The sequence below is a fragment of the Pangasianodon hypophthalmus genome, chromosome 20, assembly GCF_027358585.1.
Source record: "Pangasianodon hypophthalmus isolate fPanHyp1 chromosome 20, fPanHyp1.pri, whole genome shotgun sequence".
NCBI lineage: Eukaryota > Metazoa > Chordata > Actinopteri > Siluriformes > Pangasiidae > Pangasianodon > Pangasianodon hypophthalmus.
In genome coordinates this window covers 5,615,656-5,632,280 of record NC_069729.1, presented here as the reverse complement: position 1 = coordinate 5,632,280, position 16,625 = coordinate 5,615,656, and the positions used below count along the sequence as shown (strand labels likewise).

The 16,625-nt window shown below is 37.8% G+C and overlaps 1 protein-coding gene across 3 annotated transcripts in view; it reads left to right on the top strand.

Moving 5' to 3' along the window:
- Positions 1-16,625, top strand: part of cdh4 (cadherin 4, type 1, R-cadherin (retinal)) — a 397,112-nt gene that overhangs the window by 310,002 nt on the left and 70,485 nt on the right. For all 3 annotated transcript variants that reach the window (XM_026935538.3, XM_026935539.3, XM_053227230.1), the window contains one exon: positions 13,639-13,865. In XM_026935538.3, the coding sequence (XP_026791339.3) occupies positions 13,639-13,865 (227 nt within the window). The remainder of the gene's footprint in view (positions 1-13,638; positions 13,866-16,625) is intronic.

Sequence of the window (16,625 nt, the reverse complement as noted above, 5' to 3'; positions counted from 1 at the left end):
ATATTAACAGTCTCCAGGGACTTGTATGGTGGATGCTCCAAATAAAAAGAAAAAACATGCATAATTGTTTATATTTTATTTACATACCAGTTTGGAAGGAGTCTCCAGTGTCAGTGTTGGGCAACAGTCAGAGGTAAAGCTATAACGGTACAGTACGTTTTTTAACATGGGAAAGTTTCCTGATAACAAGACAAGCTGCATTTTTTGTCTTATTAATTTAAATATATAGAAAATAAGAGAGGCTGGTGAGGGAACGATTGTTTATAGCTGTTAACTTAAGTGATATGACCTAACTGATTTCATGAACATTCCACAATGTTAAAGGTAAATATAAATGAATAAAAAGTACATTATCTCATTCTTTAATTAAATTAAAAAAGATTTAATTGTTGGCTAATTCCTGTGGTATTAAGAAGAATAAAACCCTTTGGGATATGCTGTTATTGGCAAATAATTAACATTGGAGTGTTAATAGTAACTCCAAATAGTAAATAAAGGAAATATTCATTACAGTAATTACCAGCCAACTCGGCTGATAACAGGTTATGTAAATTTACAAGATAATTTTAACCATACAATATTTTACACTGTAATTCAGAGATTAAAAGAGATATTAGATATGCTTATAAAAGGCATTAAGTGTATCTGGTATTTCGTTGCCTTTTTTAGTTTCTACGACCTTAGCAAATGTCAATCTAATCCAAACAGGATTTCACTTAGCTCACTCTAATGGCTCCACTGGCAGTGCAGCAATCATGGCTAATGGATTTTCCCACTTCATGGTAGCTGAATGCACTAAGAAAGTTTCAGCAAGATTTAGCAAGATGTGCACACCGATGCATGCTAGGATGACATTGAAGAGTGGGTTACTGGGATTACATACAGATGCCTAAAATGCCATGTTTCTCCATTTAGCAGTCCCTGCATATGACAACACTCTCTCTTGTTCTTCACATATCTGGGCTATGGGTAAGGCGGCTAGATGGATGCCGTTTCTCACAGGGGAAGAAAAAAAAAAACATCCACTCCCGCCTATAATTTTGTCCAAAGCCCAAGGCAGCTTTTTTTGGGGCATAATTCTAAAAAAAAATGTTTGGCACAAAAACAAGACTGCTTATCACCCAAAGAGCACCATACTAATGGTGAAGCATGGTGATGGCAGCATCATACTAATGGGCTGGTTAGCTTCAGCTGGGACTAGGGCTCTAGTCAAGATGGAATCATGGATAGCTCCAAATACCAGTATAATTTGGCACAAAACCTGCACACCTCTGTTAGACAGCTGAAGATGATGAAAAATTTCACGTTCCAGCGCAATAAAGCACAAATCCAGTCAACAAAGGAATGGCTTCAGAAGAAGCCATTCAAAGTTTTGGAACAGTCCAGTCAAAGCCCAGATCTAGATCCTAACAAAACCTGTGGAATGACGTGAAGAGGGCTGTGCACAGGAGATCCCCTTGTAATTTGATAGATTTGGAGGATTTTTCAAGAGTGGAATAAATTTGCCAAATCAATATGTGCTAAGTTGGTAGACGCTTACCCAAAAAAGACTGAGTGCTGTATTACAAGCAAAAGGTGCTTTAACAAAGTTTTTTTCTTCTATTTTTTGCTTAAAATGTTTCTTTTCTTATTTGTTTTTCAGTTGAATTTTGTTGGTTGGTACCAACAATTAAATGGCACATTAAATTGGAAAAAGGTCTGACATGATTTGTTCTTGGTTTAATTTTTCACATCACAAAAACCTGCAATTTTCACAGGGGTGTGTAAACTTATCCACTTAGACTATATCCACTGTATGTTGTGGAATTCCTCTTCAAACATTTCTTAGTGGGCTGAAATTTTATATACCATTAGATAACACATGAAGATGCCTAGAAATTGGCTCAATATTGCAGATTTTTGTCTGACTTAGTCCAGGATATACGTCAGATGCTCTTTTAAGACCTCTTCATTACCTCTTGAATAACCATTTTATAGGCTGTTTTCTTTTTCTTCTAATGATTAGAGAAACTGATCTGTATGGCAGGAGCAAGTACATTCTTCCTGAGTTTTGTTTTTTTTGATCGATGAGCAAATAAAAGAGAACAAAGAAAACGGAGGTAAAGAGAAGGAGGCGAGCATGTGCTGCCCACACAGACATGGACGTTTGACCTTTCTGAGTCTTTGTTTCACAGTCAGTTGCAAAGCTGAAAATGATAACAGGCTAGCTGTGAGTGGAGATGCCTCACTTTTTGTGTTTTTATTCTGTGGGACAACAATGAACCTCCCAAAGGAAAGAACGTGGCAGCTGCTGACACCACATGGTATTGAAGATTATTATTTCGATAGGGTTGTGTGTGGGGCTTTACGTGTGCATGCTGGATGCCATGGAAGCTCAAAATCCCAACTCAGTCTTATAAAAACCCAAAACTAGCTGGTCCTTTTTGCCAAATCCCCTATGTGCTAAAAGGCTGTACATTTTAATCGCTAATAATTTTTTCTTTGGTTTATGTATCTATTTCCCCCTTAACTCCAGGTTTCATCTTCATTTTTGACACACAATGAATTTAAGAAGAAGGCCTCATCTAGATTCCCTTCAAATTAGCCCTCAGATCTTTTCTACTTGATTGAGCGAAACGTCTTCATGGTTCAGGAAGGCAGATCAAACACTCTAAAGAGGAGATGGTAGAAAAAGCTGTTGTGCATGAAATAGGTTTTATATTAATAGATATTCCTGAAAAGAACCACACTGTCACTGCCTCAAAAGATAATCATGTGGCTACAGTTATGTAGTCAGTTTTGCAAGGTGCGTCATTAATATTGAACGTTTCTCTGCCACGGCTCTTTTTAAGGAAATATTGATTTGTTCTCTTTAGATTCTAAAGATGTTTTTTGATATTTCTGTATATAAATGTTTAATATTTCTATGTATAAGACAGCCTTGTTGTCTATTCTTGAGGTCTTGATTATTTTATATGTGCTGACTTTAATGCTTGAATAATTGGGTTTGGATTTTCAGACTTAAGGCAGAAGGTAAAAAGAATCCTTGTTTTTTTGGATCAAACCTCTAGTGTTTCTGTTTCAAAGGAAACAAAGTTCCCTTAACTATTAAAAAAAAAACCTTGAGGAACTCTTTTTCTAAGAGTGTACTCCTAATAGATCTGATCCATTTAAGGAAATCTTAAATTAAGGAAATCTTAAATTACACCCATTAAGGTAACCTTTAACTATATGAAGAGCCCTTGAGAAACCTTGCTTTAAGAAGTGAATGGACTGATAATTAACTGATCATTTAGATCCAAGGTTCTTGTGTAGGGAAAATCTCTAACTGTGCATAGGGAAACCACAAGCTCTCCAAGCAACTGGGACTAGCTTACTCAAAATTGTCATGACCAGGATAATGGCTGATAGGACTATTAACAAAGCACCAGTCATATAAAAGTGTTATATTTAGAGCCCTAATTGGCTCCTCAGGTTGTCCCTCTTGGGGAACCCTTGAAGGTTTCATTTACACCTATACAGAGAGTTTCATTTCATAGAGGGTTCCAGTTAGAACCCCTTTTGCAAGTTCAGACCATGCCAGACTATGGAGAGTGTTGTGGAACTGTAAAGGGGGTGGAGAAACTCTGAGAACTTTTGTTGGAGATCTGGGTGGCTTCTGCATTGCACTAGACAGCCAGGCCTCCCACGGATGAGTCTTGTATGGGAGTTGTTAAATAGTAGGATGCAGACTGGGACACACAAATATAAAAATGAAGAGATAGGAATTTATGGGAAGGAACTAGGAAAAAGGTGGAGCTTCAGGCATGTTCTTCATTCATTTTGTGACTCCATTTAAGAAGCAAAGGACCCAGGTTCCCAAATGGCGCAGCAGAAAAGCATTCAGCCTATCGTTGGGAGGGCAAGAGTTCAAATCCTGATGATGCAAAATTGGCCATACCCTCTAGGTGGGAGGGATGACTATACTGTCTTCCCTGTGAATCAGAGTGTCAATAGTGGGTGTCTTTGAGTTCACATATGCTGAAGAGGGAAATTAGGTTTTTCTTTCAAGGCTGTTCAGTTGCCCTGTGATGTAGCATGAGTAGCAGGTCAAAAATTTCTGTTGACTAGCTTCACGTATCTCAGAGGAAGCACATTATACATCGTCCTCAAAACGTAGCTGTTGTATGATAGGGAAGAGCTAGCTGGTGGATTGCTAAATGACCAAATTGTGAGAAATAGAGGAGAAAAAGAAGCAAAGGACCCTTAACTATTGGAAGAAACCTTGAGGAACTCTCTTACAATGTGTGCTTTTAAAGTCTTCGAAAAAAAAACCATGTGATGTATAAGAACGTGTAAATAGAAAGGTGTCATACGCTGTAAGCCTGAGTCATGAATCAATGACAAAAAGTTCTACTGAAATGTACAATTTCCAACTGCAATGAGCCCTGTTTGTGAGTATAAAGCTAATCTTACTATCTCTCTGTCTCTCTCCTCCTGCGTCTTCTTTTCTGTGGTCTGTAATCGAATCGTATCTGAATAATTTAAAACATGAGCTCATATCACGCTCTCTATTTGAATGATCTGTCCATCAACATCCGGTAATCGTCCATATCAAAAGAGTGATATTCTGGCCCTCTCCTGCTCCTGTGTTCTCTGAGGGCCTGCTGGGAAATTCAAACTGTATGAATTGGAGTGAATATATGTTCTGGATTGGAGTGAATGGGGACAGAGCTCGAGTGAATGACTGGACTCTCAAGGCTGAGTCATATAGTTAAATTGAAGCTGTGACATAATGATGATGATGATGATCATCATCATATCTTATAATGATAATGATATGTTACAGATCTACAGAATGAGCATAGCTGTCATCATGGAGGAGGATGCTCAGTGGATTGAAATGAGTGATAATTGTCATATTAACGTTATTTGCATACAGGTGTCAATTCAGGGCTCCCCTCAGATGTATTTGGGTCCAATCCAATTTCACTATGACGTACACATTTAAACTTTGGTGATAACATGGTGTGGTGCTCCCTGGGAGCACAAGGAAAGATTGAAATCAAGCCCTCAGGATGAAGCTAATCTGCTCTGTATTGTTGAGCATGCAAGGTGGAAGGTTTGAATCAATGGAGTCCCACGTCATCAAGCTGCTGGGTTCATTTGATTTGCTTGAAGTAAATGGCTGAGACACACTCCTTGTTCCCGGTCATACTCAGAGTTGAGTTACACGTTTAGTGAGGCTTTTATACAGAAGATGCACACATTGTTATTCAGACCGATTTCTTTATGAATAAAATGATGAATTAACTTAAAGTGATTTAACTTATAAGCATAGCTAGCATGGTCAGCTTATTCTTCGATCCTTTGTCACGTCTTCTTTAGAAGAGAGCACATTGAATAAACTAAAATGTCGTAATTCATTTAATTATTAAAACAAATTGTGAGTTGGAAAAAATAAATGCTATCCCATACACACATTATGATTTCATGACCTCCATTAAGGATCTTGTGGCTTCTCTAAGTTGTGCACACAATTAAATGTCAGCACACAATATAAATAAAATAAAATGCAAAATAATAGGATGTGCTGGATCAAGTGCTATTCTACAAGCTGCTGAGTAATGAGGGGAAGCCATATTATTTTAAATGAAATTGCTATTGCGATAATTACAACTGGGACTATTCACACAGCAATATATTGTCAAAATACTAAACTCTTATTAGCATTTCATCCCTTCTCAGTCATTCATCATCGTATTATTCCTTTTATCTTTCATTTTCTTAAATGTCTCTTGCTTTTATGGTACAATACATTACATTTGACAGCCTAAAAATATTATTTCTTTCTTCAGTCTGCATTTTCTATCCCTGATTATTCTTTTGGCTTGTTGTGCAAGTTGTGTTTAAAATCGGTTGTCTAAACGCTATTGAAAAACCCTGTCTCCGACTGTTCTACTCAAGAAAATACACACAGATTTCCCTGCATAAATACTAACACAACTTTTGGACTTCAGTCGCAAACTCTGAATACAGCCCTAAAATAGGAGCACTGTTCCAATTCAGCAGCACAACACGTCCAGGTGCCTAGAAAATGAGGTCATTTGTGCAGCAGCACGCAAAACAACCGGAACGGGAACGGCTTGTCTGGATTGCACAACATGCGAATTATGCAAGTAGCGTCAGAGGATATGAATTTCAAGAAAATTACAATTAAGTAATTTAAAGTGGAAACTCTGACAAGCTTTTCCAGAATAAGGTTTGTGTCAACAGTTAATTATATTTTCACCAAACAAAATTCTATGACTTTAAAAAAAAAACAAAAAAAAAAAAAGGAACAAGAGATAAAAATGAAACGTAGATAATAGTAGGAAAGAGAGCAGATGCGCTGCCTCTTCAGCTTCAGCACAAGAGTGGAAAGATGAAGTGTTAGAGGGAGATAAAGAGAAAGAAAACAAATTAACAGTTGATTATCTTCTGAAAAGCATTCTCTGGAGGGAGTTATTTACCATCAAACCTGCCTCCTGCTGAGATACCCACCACGTCTGAACGTCTGTCGTCTCGATGTGTCATTTTTTTGAAAGGATTATACTTTTCAGAGACACAAAATTGTACACGTGGTTTTATTTGGGAAATAAAAAATATTTTTCTTGTGATTCTTTTCATATGATTCATTTACTTCCACATGTGATTTTCACATGATTATTGTCATGTTTTTAACACAATTTATTTGGTTTATTTAATTATTTTTATAGAGAATTGATTTATTTTCGCATGATTCTTTTCACATGATTCATTTTCACTTTTTTACACAATTTATTAGTTTTACGTTTTAGTTTTTTTAAACAAATGATTTATTTATTTTTCACATGTGATTTTTACACGATTCATTTCTTTTTCAAATGTGAAGTTTTACAAATTATTCCTTCTTTTTTTTTACCTGAGTTTTACACACATTTCATTTGTTTTCAAGTGAGTTTTTTTTCTCATGTGTGTTTTATTTCACTTATTTATGTTCACATGTTTATTTGTTACATGGCTTTGTGGTTTTATTCACATCATGTGTTTACACGAGTTCAGGTGCAATTTCATACCATCTCATAAAATGTTGAAATGCATTTTTCACATGTAAATTACAATATTAAATATTACTCACATAATTACATGTGATTTGCATGTGATTTATCCAAAAGAGTATCAAGATGTCTGCTTTAAACGGTTTCATACACAGTAGTTCTAAGTAGACTCTGTTACATAGGCCACTTCCTCTCCAAAATGGCAGAATACAACAGAATTTTACACAAAACTGATGCAATCTTGTTCAAACATCTCTTACACACACAAGAACACACATCCCTATAGCCCATCTCATCACCATTTACAGTCATGTGCTTTCCACGTAAACATCCTCGAGCAGAGGTGTTGTAGCTGTAGGCGGCGTGGAGTTATTGCATTGTCCTGTAAGATAACAGCTTACACAGCCTCTAGGCTCGGCTCATCTCCTCCTTATAAACAAGATTATTCAGATGACCTCGAGGTTTTTGCATGAGAAAAATATATATGATAGCCTTGGAGGCAATAGGCAGTAAGATTCATCATGAAAAGCAAAAGTTGTACTTTTCTTAATAACTTTTTTCTGGTTGCATCATCGCTTATTAACATGACGAAAGGGGTCTAACTTTATTAGATACTTTTCCTTATCTAACAAAGGTAAATCAGGAAAGGTAAACTGATCAGTCACTTTAATATGAACACCTGTACCCTTGCACACTGATGTAGTTATCCAATCAACCAATCAGGTGGCAGCAGGGCAGTGCATAATATGTGGAAAAATGTGATCCCAGATACTCAACTTTAACTGTGGCATGGTTATTGGTGCAAGATGTGCTGTTTTGAGTATTTCAGAAACTCTGGATCTACTGGGAATTTCAGAAACAATAGTCTCTAGAATGGTGGGAAAAAAAAAATCCAATGAGCAGCAGTTCTGCAGGTGGAAACACCTTGTTGATGAGGGAGGTCAAGGGTGAATGGCCAGACTGGTTCAGAAGCTTACAGAAGGGTTACAGTAACTCAATTTTACAACCATGGTGAACAGTAAAGCCCCTCAGAACACAGAATACATTGAACCTTGTGGCAGATCATTTACAACAGCGAAAGACCACATAGAATTCAACTCCTGTCTGTTTAGGTGAGCCAGTGCCCACTGTATCCTTTACTGTGCAGCTCAATAAACTAACCAGTGAACAATAGACAGAAAAAGGTTTGTTTTTTTTCCACAAATCATTCTCCCTGTTTTGCCTCTTTCAGTCTCAGAAAAATCTCATTCTGTCTCATTACATTTCTCCTAAGGAATTTTAGTAGAAACATTTGTGACGAAGATGATACCATGAAACACAAGACTGAATTCCCTTTAAATCTACTGAAATATCAAAGAGACCCTTTTAAGCAAAGAAATTGTCCTCTGTTCCAACCCCCATCCTTTCTCATGTTACCCAAACCTCTTAGACTAGTGAGGAAAAGGTGTTTAAATTGAATTAAAGCAAACAGAGGGTGGTGTTGGTGTGGAGCTTTGGCACAGAATCCTACAGCTTGGCAGTGTCTGTGTTGGTAGCCTCTTTTAACCTCCACACCACCCAGCAGCAGCCTTTAAACACAGGCCAAGATCTCATTCTGAAATGCAGTTGTAGGACAGAGCGAAACCTTTATTCAATGCCAGCACACTGTCGCTGATTTGTGATGGAGTTGTAATGGATTACATTCTTGTTGTGCAACCATCAGGGTATTGTCAGATGTTAAGCCATGAGTGGGAAGGAAAGGAATGCAATGATGGGATAAGAATGAATGGACAGATTTCCATGTGTATGCTCTGATTAAACACAAGTCAGTGGCCTAGGAAGAACGTCATCACCAAACTCTATGCTCTGCTGAGCATGACGGTTATTGCCATAAGTATCGGAATGGCTGGTACACGAGAGGCAAGTGTGTGTGTGTGTGTGTGTGTAACACTATGTGCATTACAGTTCCCTAAGTTCCGTCATTGAGCTGTGTTGGTCAGCTGGTTGAAGAGAGCTCTGACCAGAGTATAGGTTAAATCAAGCAGAACAATTCCAAATCTGAGAACTCCGCCCAAGTATTCCAGCATGGTAGTGCCATGTTAGTTAGGCTTAATCAGGTTTGGGGAACATTGTGTGAGAAGGAAATAAACAGCCCTTGCCTTTGGGCCAAGAGAAAGCTGTAGAGAGCTTTAGAGTTCAGCTTTAGAAAGAGACAACAATGGCATACAACAATGACATACAAGAAACTAGCCCTATTTCTATTTAATATCCTTTATTTATTTATATTTTACAATGGACTTGCATCCGGTCCAGGGTATATTCCTAAGATTTTAATTTGTAAAAAAAAGGGCCCAACAGTCTGAGTCCACTGACAAGAACATTCAAATAATTTGCTCTTATGTAAAGGGTTCCTGGAGGGTTCTTTGGTTGGATAAGGTTTCTACATTACGCAAAAACCCAAAATGTTTGAATGCGAAACCCCGCAACATTTCATTGTTAGTAAGAAGTAGATAGTAAGAAGTAGAAGATAGTAAGAAGATAGTAAGAAGTAGAACCAATTTTTAGGAAGCAATAACTAGGGTTGTAGGCAGGACCGCCATCGTGAAGTCCAAGACCAAGACTAGCCGAGAAATCAAAGACCAAGTCTTAAGGGAGTTGAAGCCAAGTCAAAATTGGTCAAATGAAAGCTAGACTGACTCAAAATCAAGATCAGACCATGATACCGGGCTTGAGTCCAAAACAGACTTGAATCCTATAGCCCTACAAATAACATTTGACTCATTAAAGAGCATTTCATACGCACTCACACTTACAGACAGGATTATTTAGAGTAGCCAATGCAACTAAAAGCTTCTTTTTGGGATGCGGGAGTAAACCAGAGTATCCAGCAGAAACAGATGTGGACATCAGGAGAAAGTCCACATGATTTCAGGGACAAGCCCCAGACCCTGGAGCTATGATGCACCAATGCTGCCTGCCACAATAACCCTGCCACGTAGAACATTTTGTTGCTCCTCTCATTACTAAATAGAGTCACAGAGTACCTGAGGTTCAGCGTTCAACTTGCCTAACAACAAAATGAAATCCTTTTTTATATCTATTTTGTAGTTTTAAAGTGTATTCAGCTCAGACAGCTCTTCATCCACAGTTGCAGAAAGAGCAAAGAGGCTCTTGGAATGTAGAGAAAAATAACACGGGCGAGATTTTGAACTAACCGTCCGCTGACATTCAGCTCCTGCAGAGAAAACAAATCACTGGCAACCTCCTTGCGCCTTAATTCCTCGTGCAGGTGAGGGTAGAAGCACGGCAGGAGAGAAAGAGGGAGAAAAGAATTTAGAAGTCAAAAGCACATCCAGCTGAGTGTGAATGGAGTGGCTGCCAGTTGTGTTCTTTCTGCCATGTTCTCTCTTCCTCTTTCTAGTTGGCACCTCTCTCACAGCACAGTAGAACTTGTCAGACTTTGAAATGTCCAGAAAGCTTTTGTCTATTTCAACCTCAGATCCAGGCAAGGGTGGTAAAATGCAGTTTAAGGGTTTTTTTTTTCTTTATACCACAGTGGTGCTGAAGTCTCAGATCTGATAGGTCAGAAGGTGTTCAGTTCAGCTCCGACAGTAGTGCTAGCTGTAGTTTGTTCTATAGTAACAGCTCATTCACAGGGACTTGCATGGCAGATGTTCCACATAAAGTAATAATCAAATGAAAAACATGCTCATATTTACCAAGCATGAACATATTATTGTTGATACCGTGAAGCTTGTAGATGTTTATTTTTGCATGGAAGATTTGCATTGTTTTGTTTTTTTTTTGGAAGGAGTCTCCAGAATCAGCACTTTGTAACAGCATTTTGTTTTCTGACATGTGAAAGTCTTCAGTAATCAACTTCGGTTTGTTAACAGTAACTTTGCTTCTTGGCTTTGTACACCTCGTCATTGGTTATTTTTCTATAGCGTGCCCTGTCATGTTTTATTCCTTTGTGAATGTTTTATCATCAATACCATAAAAATTTGTACCATAAGTAATGACACTAAACCGTTATGTGTATAGATTTTATGTTCAACTATACAGTAAGACCAGTTCTTCAGAGAGAGAAATTTTGTCTATGTGGCCAAATAGAAAAGTGAGTCTGAATAAAATGCTTCTGCACCGGGAACATCCTTCTGTTCCCATGCCAACACTCAATGATAGCACAGCAGCAATGACCAGGGCAGGGTGACTGTGTGTTTTTCACATACAAACACTTTCGTGCATTCAGCCAGGTCCCCTTAGCTCTCCTCTGGGAAAATGCTGCAGCCTCACTGGCTGTAATTAGCTCTGTTCCATTAAAGCAAATTAGCCTCATTTACAGGACCGTTGATTGCTTTCAATTGTTTGATGGAAATGTGTACCTTTCTTTTCACTATCTATGCTGATTTTCCCATGACAGATGCGTGTGATGGTTTTATATGAAGTTTAGCTCTTCGCTTTACAAAACAAAGCCCATTACAAGCAAGAAGATATTTAGCATTGTTTGAGTCCTTGTATTGAAAAAATATTGTAGTTAATCTGCATATCTATTGCTTTTGAATACTGTGCACACCAACATTTGAATATCAAAATTCTGACCTTGGACTTTCTTGAATGATGGCAGCTCGAGCCAGGAGCAGTATTAAGTCCAGTACCACTGTCTGACAGTTTGATGTAACCACAAGAGGACACGCTGAAATTTATGCTAATTGTAAATAATAAAATTAAGTTCTTTACCCACCATATAGAGCACTATATATGGTATAAAATTATGATTTATGCATTCTAAGTACTGTGAGAAATAATGGCGACTACACACCAAATTACTCCCTAGTAGGAATAAAGAGCAGTAACTGGGTATAAAATTTCAGCTTTCGCAGTGTAAGTACTGTGAAGAATCCCAAACAGCACCTGACTAATTTAGTGGCTTCATTAAGTTGAGCGCATGAAGTAACTGTCCGACCATAAAATACATCTAATACGAGACAGGGTTTTTCAATAATGTCTAGACCACCACCTTTAAACACAAGCACCTAGCTTTAAGATCAAGAAAAAAAAAAACAGGTATTGAAAATGTGGCCTGAGGAAAGAAATAGCATTTTTCTTTGTTGTCAAATGTAATAATGTAACAAAAAAGCAAGAGACTATTTAAACCTGAGAGATGAAAAAGACTAATTTGATGATATATGATTGAGAAGACAGCAAGCATTGAAATCTAATAGGAGTCTAGAATATTGCTGAAGTATACTGTATTATACTGGCAATAGTCCTAGGTGTAATTATCAGATTAATCACTGCACATTAGGTTTAATTTAACAATATGGCTCTCAATGCACCTTCATTATTCAGCATCTTATAAAATAGCACTTGATCCAGTACATTCTATTGTTATATATATATATATATATATATATATATATATATATATACACATATATATATATATATATATATATATATATATATATATATATATATATATATATATGAGGGTGGATATTGTGAGCCATATTGTTAAATACACTTCTATTCAAGAATAATTTGGCAACCACAGAGGTGTGAACTACATGCAGGTTATTTGCAGTATATGATCAGGGATCCCATAAAAATTGGAATAAGCAGGTGCATAACCCACCACTGAATACACACAAATTTCCCTGTGAAGTTGAGTGTTTTCCTACTGTCCAACATGGACGAAAGGAACTTCTAATTGTAGAGCATCTTCTATGGATGTGCAAGTTTTTTTTTTAGGTTTGTATTGGAATAACAACTTAGACTAACATTAGTGAACTGATGACAGAATTATACACATAGGCAAGTTATTAGAACTGGAACATTTCTCTTTTTTACACTTTCCCTCAGGTGTTTATGAAAAGACCATCTGCTGTTGATGACAAGAAAATAATCTCACCATCTCACATCCACACACATGATTCATGTGCCGTATGACTCGAATGAGATTCAAGAACACTGCACATCATGCTAGTGTGAATGGAGAAACTGCAGGAGTGTGTACTTTCCAGTCAAAGCGCAGAAGTGTTTTTTTTTTGTGTGTGTGTGTGTGGTCTTTTGTGCTTTTTGTAGCTAGCACTGGACTCACAATAAATATTCGTGTATGCAAGGCATCTCTGTCATGTGAGTTTTCATATATATTTTTTGATACAGATCTGGTTTGGGGAACAGGGTGATGCCCTTGTTAAGACAGTTCTCAGAGACTGGATCACACTGTCTGCTCTCTCTATCACTTTCTTCTCTCTCTCTCTCTCTCACACACACACACACACACACATACACACACACAGAGTTGGTCGATAAAGATTTCTGTCAGCAGATGAGTTATAACCACTGAAAACAACTGATGTTTCATTTATGTTTTAAGATGTAATTTGGTAAAAGGGAACTTTTTTTTTTCCTCTTCTTCAAAATTCTGACTCACTGACAATTTTTTTTCCATCCAGACGAAGCTGTCGTACTTTGTTTTGAATGTATTTTAGTAGCAATGAAGTTCCAGCTTTCTCTCACTCAGAAGGCCATCTGCTTTTTACGTCTCAGTGAAATAATCATAAGTAGTCATCATTCCTGTTCATTCATCATCCATCTGTTTATTTTTCCTGTTTAGTGAAGTTCGAGGCTTGTCATCTGAATGAGAGGATCAGCTTCGAGAGTAGTGACCCCAAATTCAGCGTTCGTCCAGATGGATCTCTGTATGCAGAGCAAGATGTGATGAACCTGTCTGAGCCTATACAGTTCATGGTGACGGCTCAGGGGAGCAAAGACACACAGATTTGGGAGACAACTGTTAAACTGGCCATCGCCGGACACCCACTTCCTCCCCTCATAAACCAGGTGAGGAAGATAATTTATAAGTAGTGGTAGCTCAGCAGTTAAGGAAACCAAACAAATCCATAAATTAAGACGAATAAGAACATTTAATTAGAACAGAAGTAATGGCACCCTGTAAAAGGAGGAAACGTTAGTGTGTCGTTGATGCACTGAAATGGCTGAGGCATACTGCCATATTTAGTCATTATTTTGTCATTTTTAGCTCTGTGAGCTTTTCTTTTATGGAGTATTGTGGGTGTCACTAAATTTTATGTGATTTAGCAATGTGATTAGCATTTATCAACATGTGCACATGAGTACGTGATTGATCAGGACACCAAAATGTTTCTCATTTGTGCTGGGATGACTGTCTTGGGGTTGAATAATCAAAATCATAAACTTGGTCATTTAAGAGATTACATAAGACCACAAACGACAGCAAGACCATCATCTGCGTTTAATTCCAGACATTCCAGTTCTTCTGAAAATTAGATTTCACTTCAGTGTCTAAGGTAGGTGGTTAGAAGTGTTAATGGAGTTAACACTATAGCTATCCATGTGCGTTTGAAGATGGCTAAGCCACCAGACTGCAGTGTCGTCCTTGAGGATTTGCGCCCCTGGCCCTACAAGTATGCTTTTGACACAATATCTATACTTCCACTTAAATAGCATTTCTCAGTAATTTTTACACCCTTGCTGGTCACTTGAAATGAAAGGGGTTAAACTAAAACATAATGTTAAATTTACCTGCAATTTTAATACAACTAGAAAGTGCTATGTGAATATGATAGTCATTGTTTCAAATCTGCATGTGGGTGAATGGGCTTAGCTCAGGAATAAAAATGCTTTAAAGGCTTTAATAAATGAAATCTGTGCTAAAATAGCATTAAATCGGTGCTATGATCAAAATGGAGATCCTTGGAAATTCTTTTACTCTGGAACGGCTCTCTGAATGCAAAACATTTCAGAACCCCAGGTTTTGTAATCTTGAATATTTGTGTAGTCACAACTTGTAACTTGTAAACTGTGCCTATATATAAACTCAATTTATAACACTCTGCCATTTAAATCTGATCGGTCAGAAGGCGTCGATTAATTTCCTGTAACAGCAACTCTGACAGTAGTGTTGGTTTTTTTAAGCCTCACAATAAGCAGATTAAAAAAACATTATTTAAAAATGTGTAGATCTTGCTCTGGTGAGGAGACGTTCAACATTTCTGAAAGAAGACAGTCGGTCATAGTGATTTAAGGTACAGCTATTACTTTACGGTTTCAGGACAGAGGACTTTAACTAACATGACTAGGTACCAAACATTGACAAGGTAGCATGTTTTTGCACCTCCCAGATTTAACAGGAAACACAATCCACAGAGGTGATTAAAAGCAGGATTCACAAAGAAATTAGTTGCTTTGGACTCAAAGGAGATGATCTCTGCTCAATACGTGATGCTCCCATTACCGTTCAAGGTGTTTTCTTCATTAAGATCTAAAATCATGGTTGCCATTGTGCATTATGTCCTGGCACAATGGTTTTTTCTCTTGCTTGACAATGATCAGTTGCAGCTGCACTAGTGATGGTATTTTCCCCTTTGGAACCCCAACACACATCCGAGTTGGTGTGTACCTAGTTTATGCAAACGTCCTTCCCATCGGCATTGGGACTATTCCTGCATCCAAAGTGACCCAGAAATGACAAACTGCAAGAAAGGACTAAGGCTTCTCCAGGGAGGAGGACATGTGCTCCTCTCACCGAGTCCCTAACCCCTCACATGTCCCTGCCTTCTGTGCAGCCATTTAGAGAAGCCTCTCTATGCCAGGCTGCTGAAGGACATCCACACACACATGCCTAAGCACACACCCAAACAAATGTCCTAAATGGGCTTTGGGATTAGAACAGGATAATCAGTGTAAAAGGCCATGTTTGGCTCCCTAACACAAATTGTTTTCTAGGATGAATTGTTGGTCTCTTGATAATATGACCTAATACAGGCCACTGATTAGATATTCACTCAGAGGCCTGATTTAGAGTGCAGTGTGGAATCTTTATAACTCACACTGGCTCACACTGGCTCACACTGGCTCAATGTCACTATGGCTGAGCTTGACTAGTCAACATGCTAAAAGAGAATAGTCTCTTGAATAGTCTAGTGCAGTGGTTCTCAAACTTTTCAGACCAAGTAACATCTTTGATAAAATTAGCTATTCCAAGTACCACCTACTCACCACCATAGAAAATAACACATCTGGCTTAATAAAATTAAAAAGTGCATTATTTTGTATCATTATTTTATTGTTGTTATTGTTCTGTGAATTTATTACTTTGCCAACAAATACAAACATTACAAAAGTTAAAGGGAGCAAAGCCAGAGCAAACCATCTACTCTTCTACACACAAATTATAATTATGTTTCAGTGGGAGGGGTGAGTCTGTTTAGATGAGAAAAGTGCAAAGTTAGGGATGATGTCAGTGAGCTTGAGACGCATATCTGCCTCAGGATTCATTCTTTTGCACTACTTGGTCTTTAATGCAGTAAGAGCAGAGAAGCCTTTCTCACAAAGGTAAAAGGCATTAAAACCTGCACAGCCTTGAAGGAGAGGGAAGGGTATTCTCTCTGTCTTTGGATCCAAAAATTCAAAAGTGACTGTTTTTTTTCACTTCTGACAGCTTCTCTTATTGAGCACAAGTCAGATCCCTGAGGTATTTCTTTGACATTAGTAGCAAAGGGATTTCTGATCCACTCTGGTCTTGGTTCCTCTGGAAAATACTCTGCAAATTGTTCGATT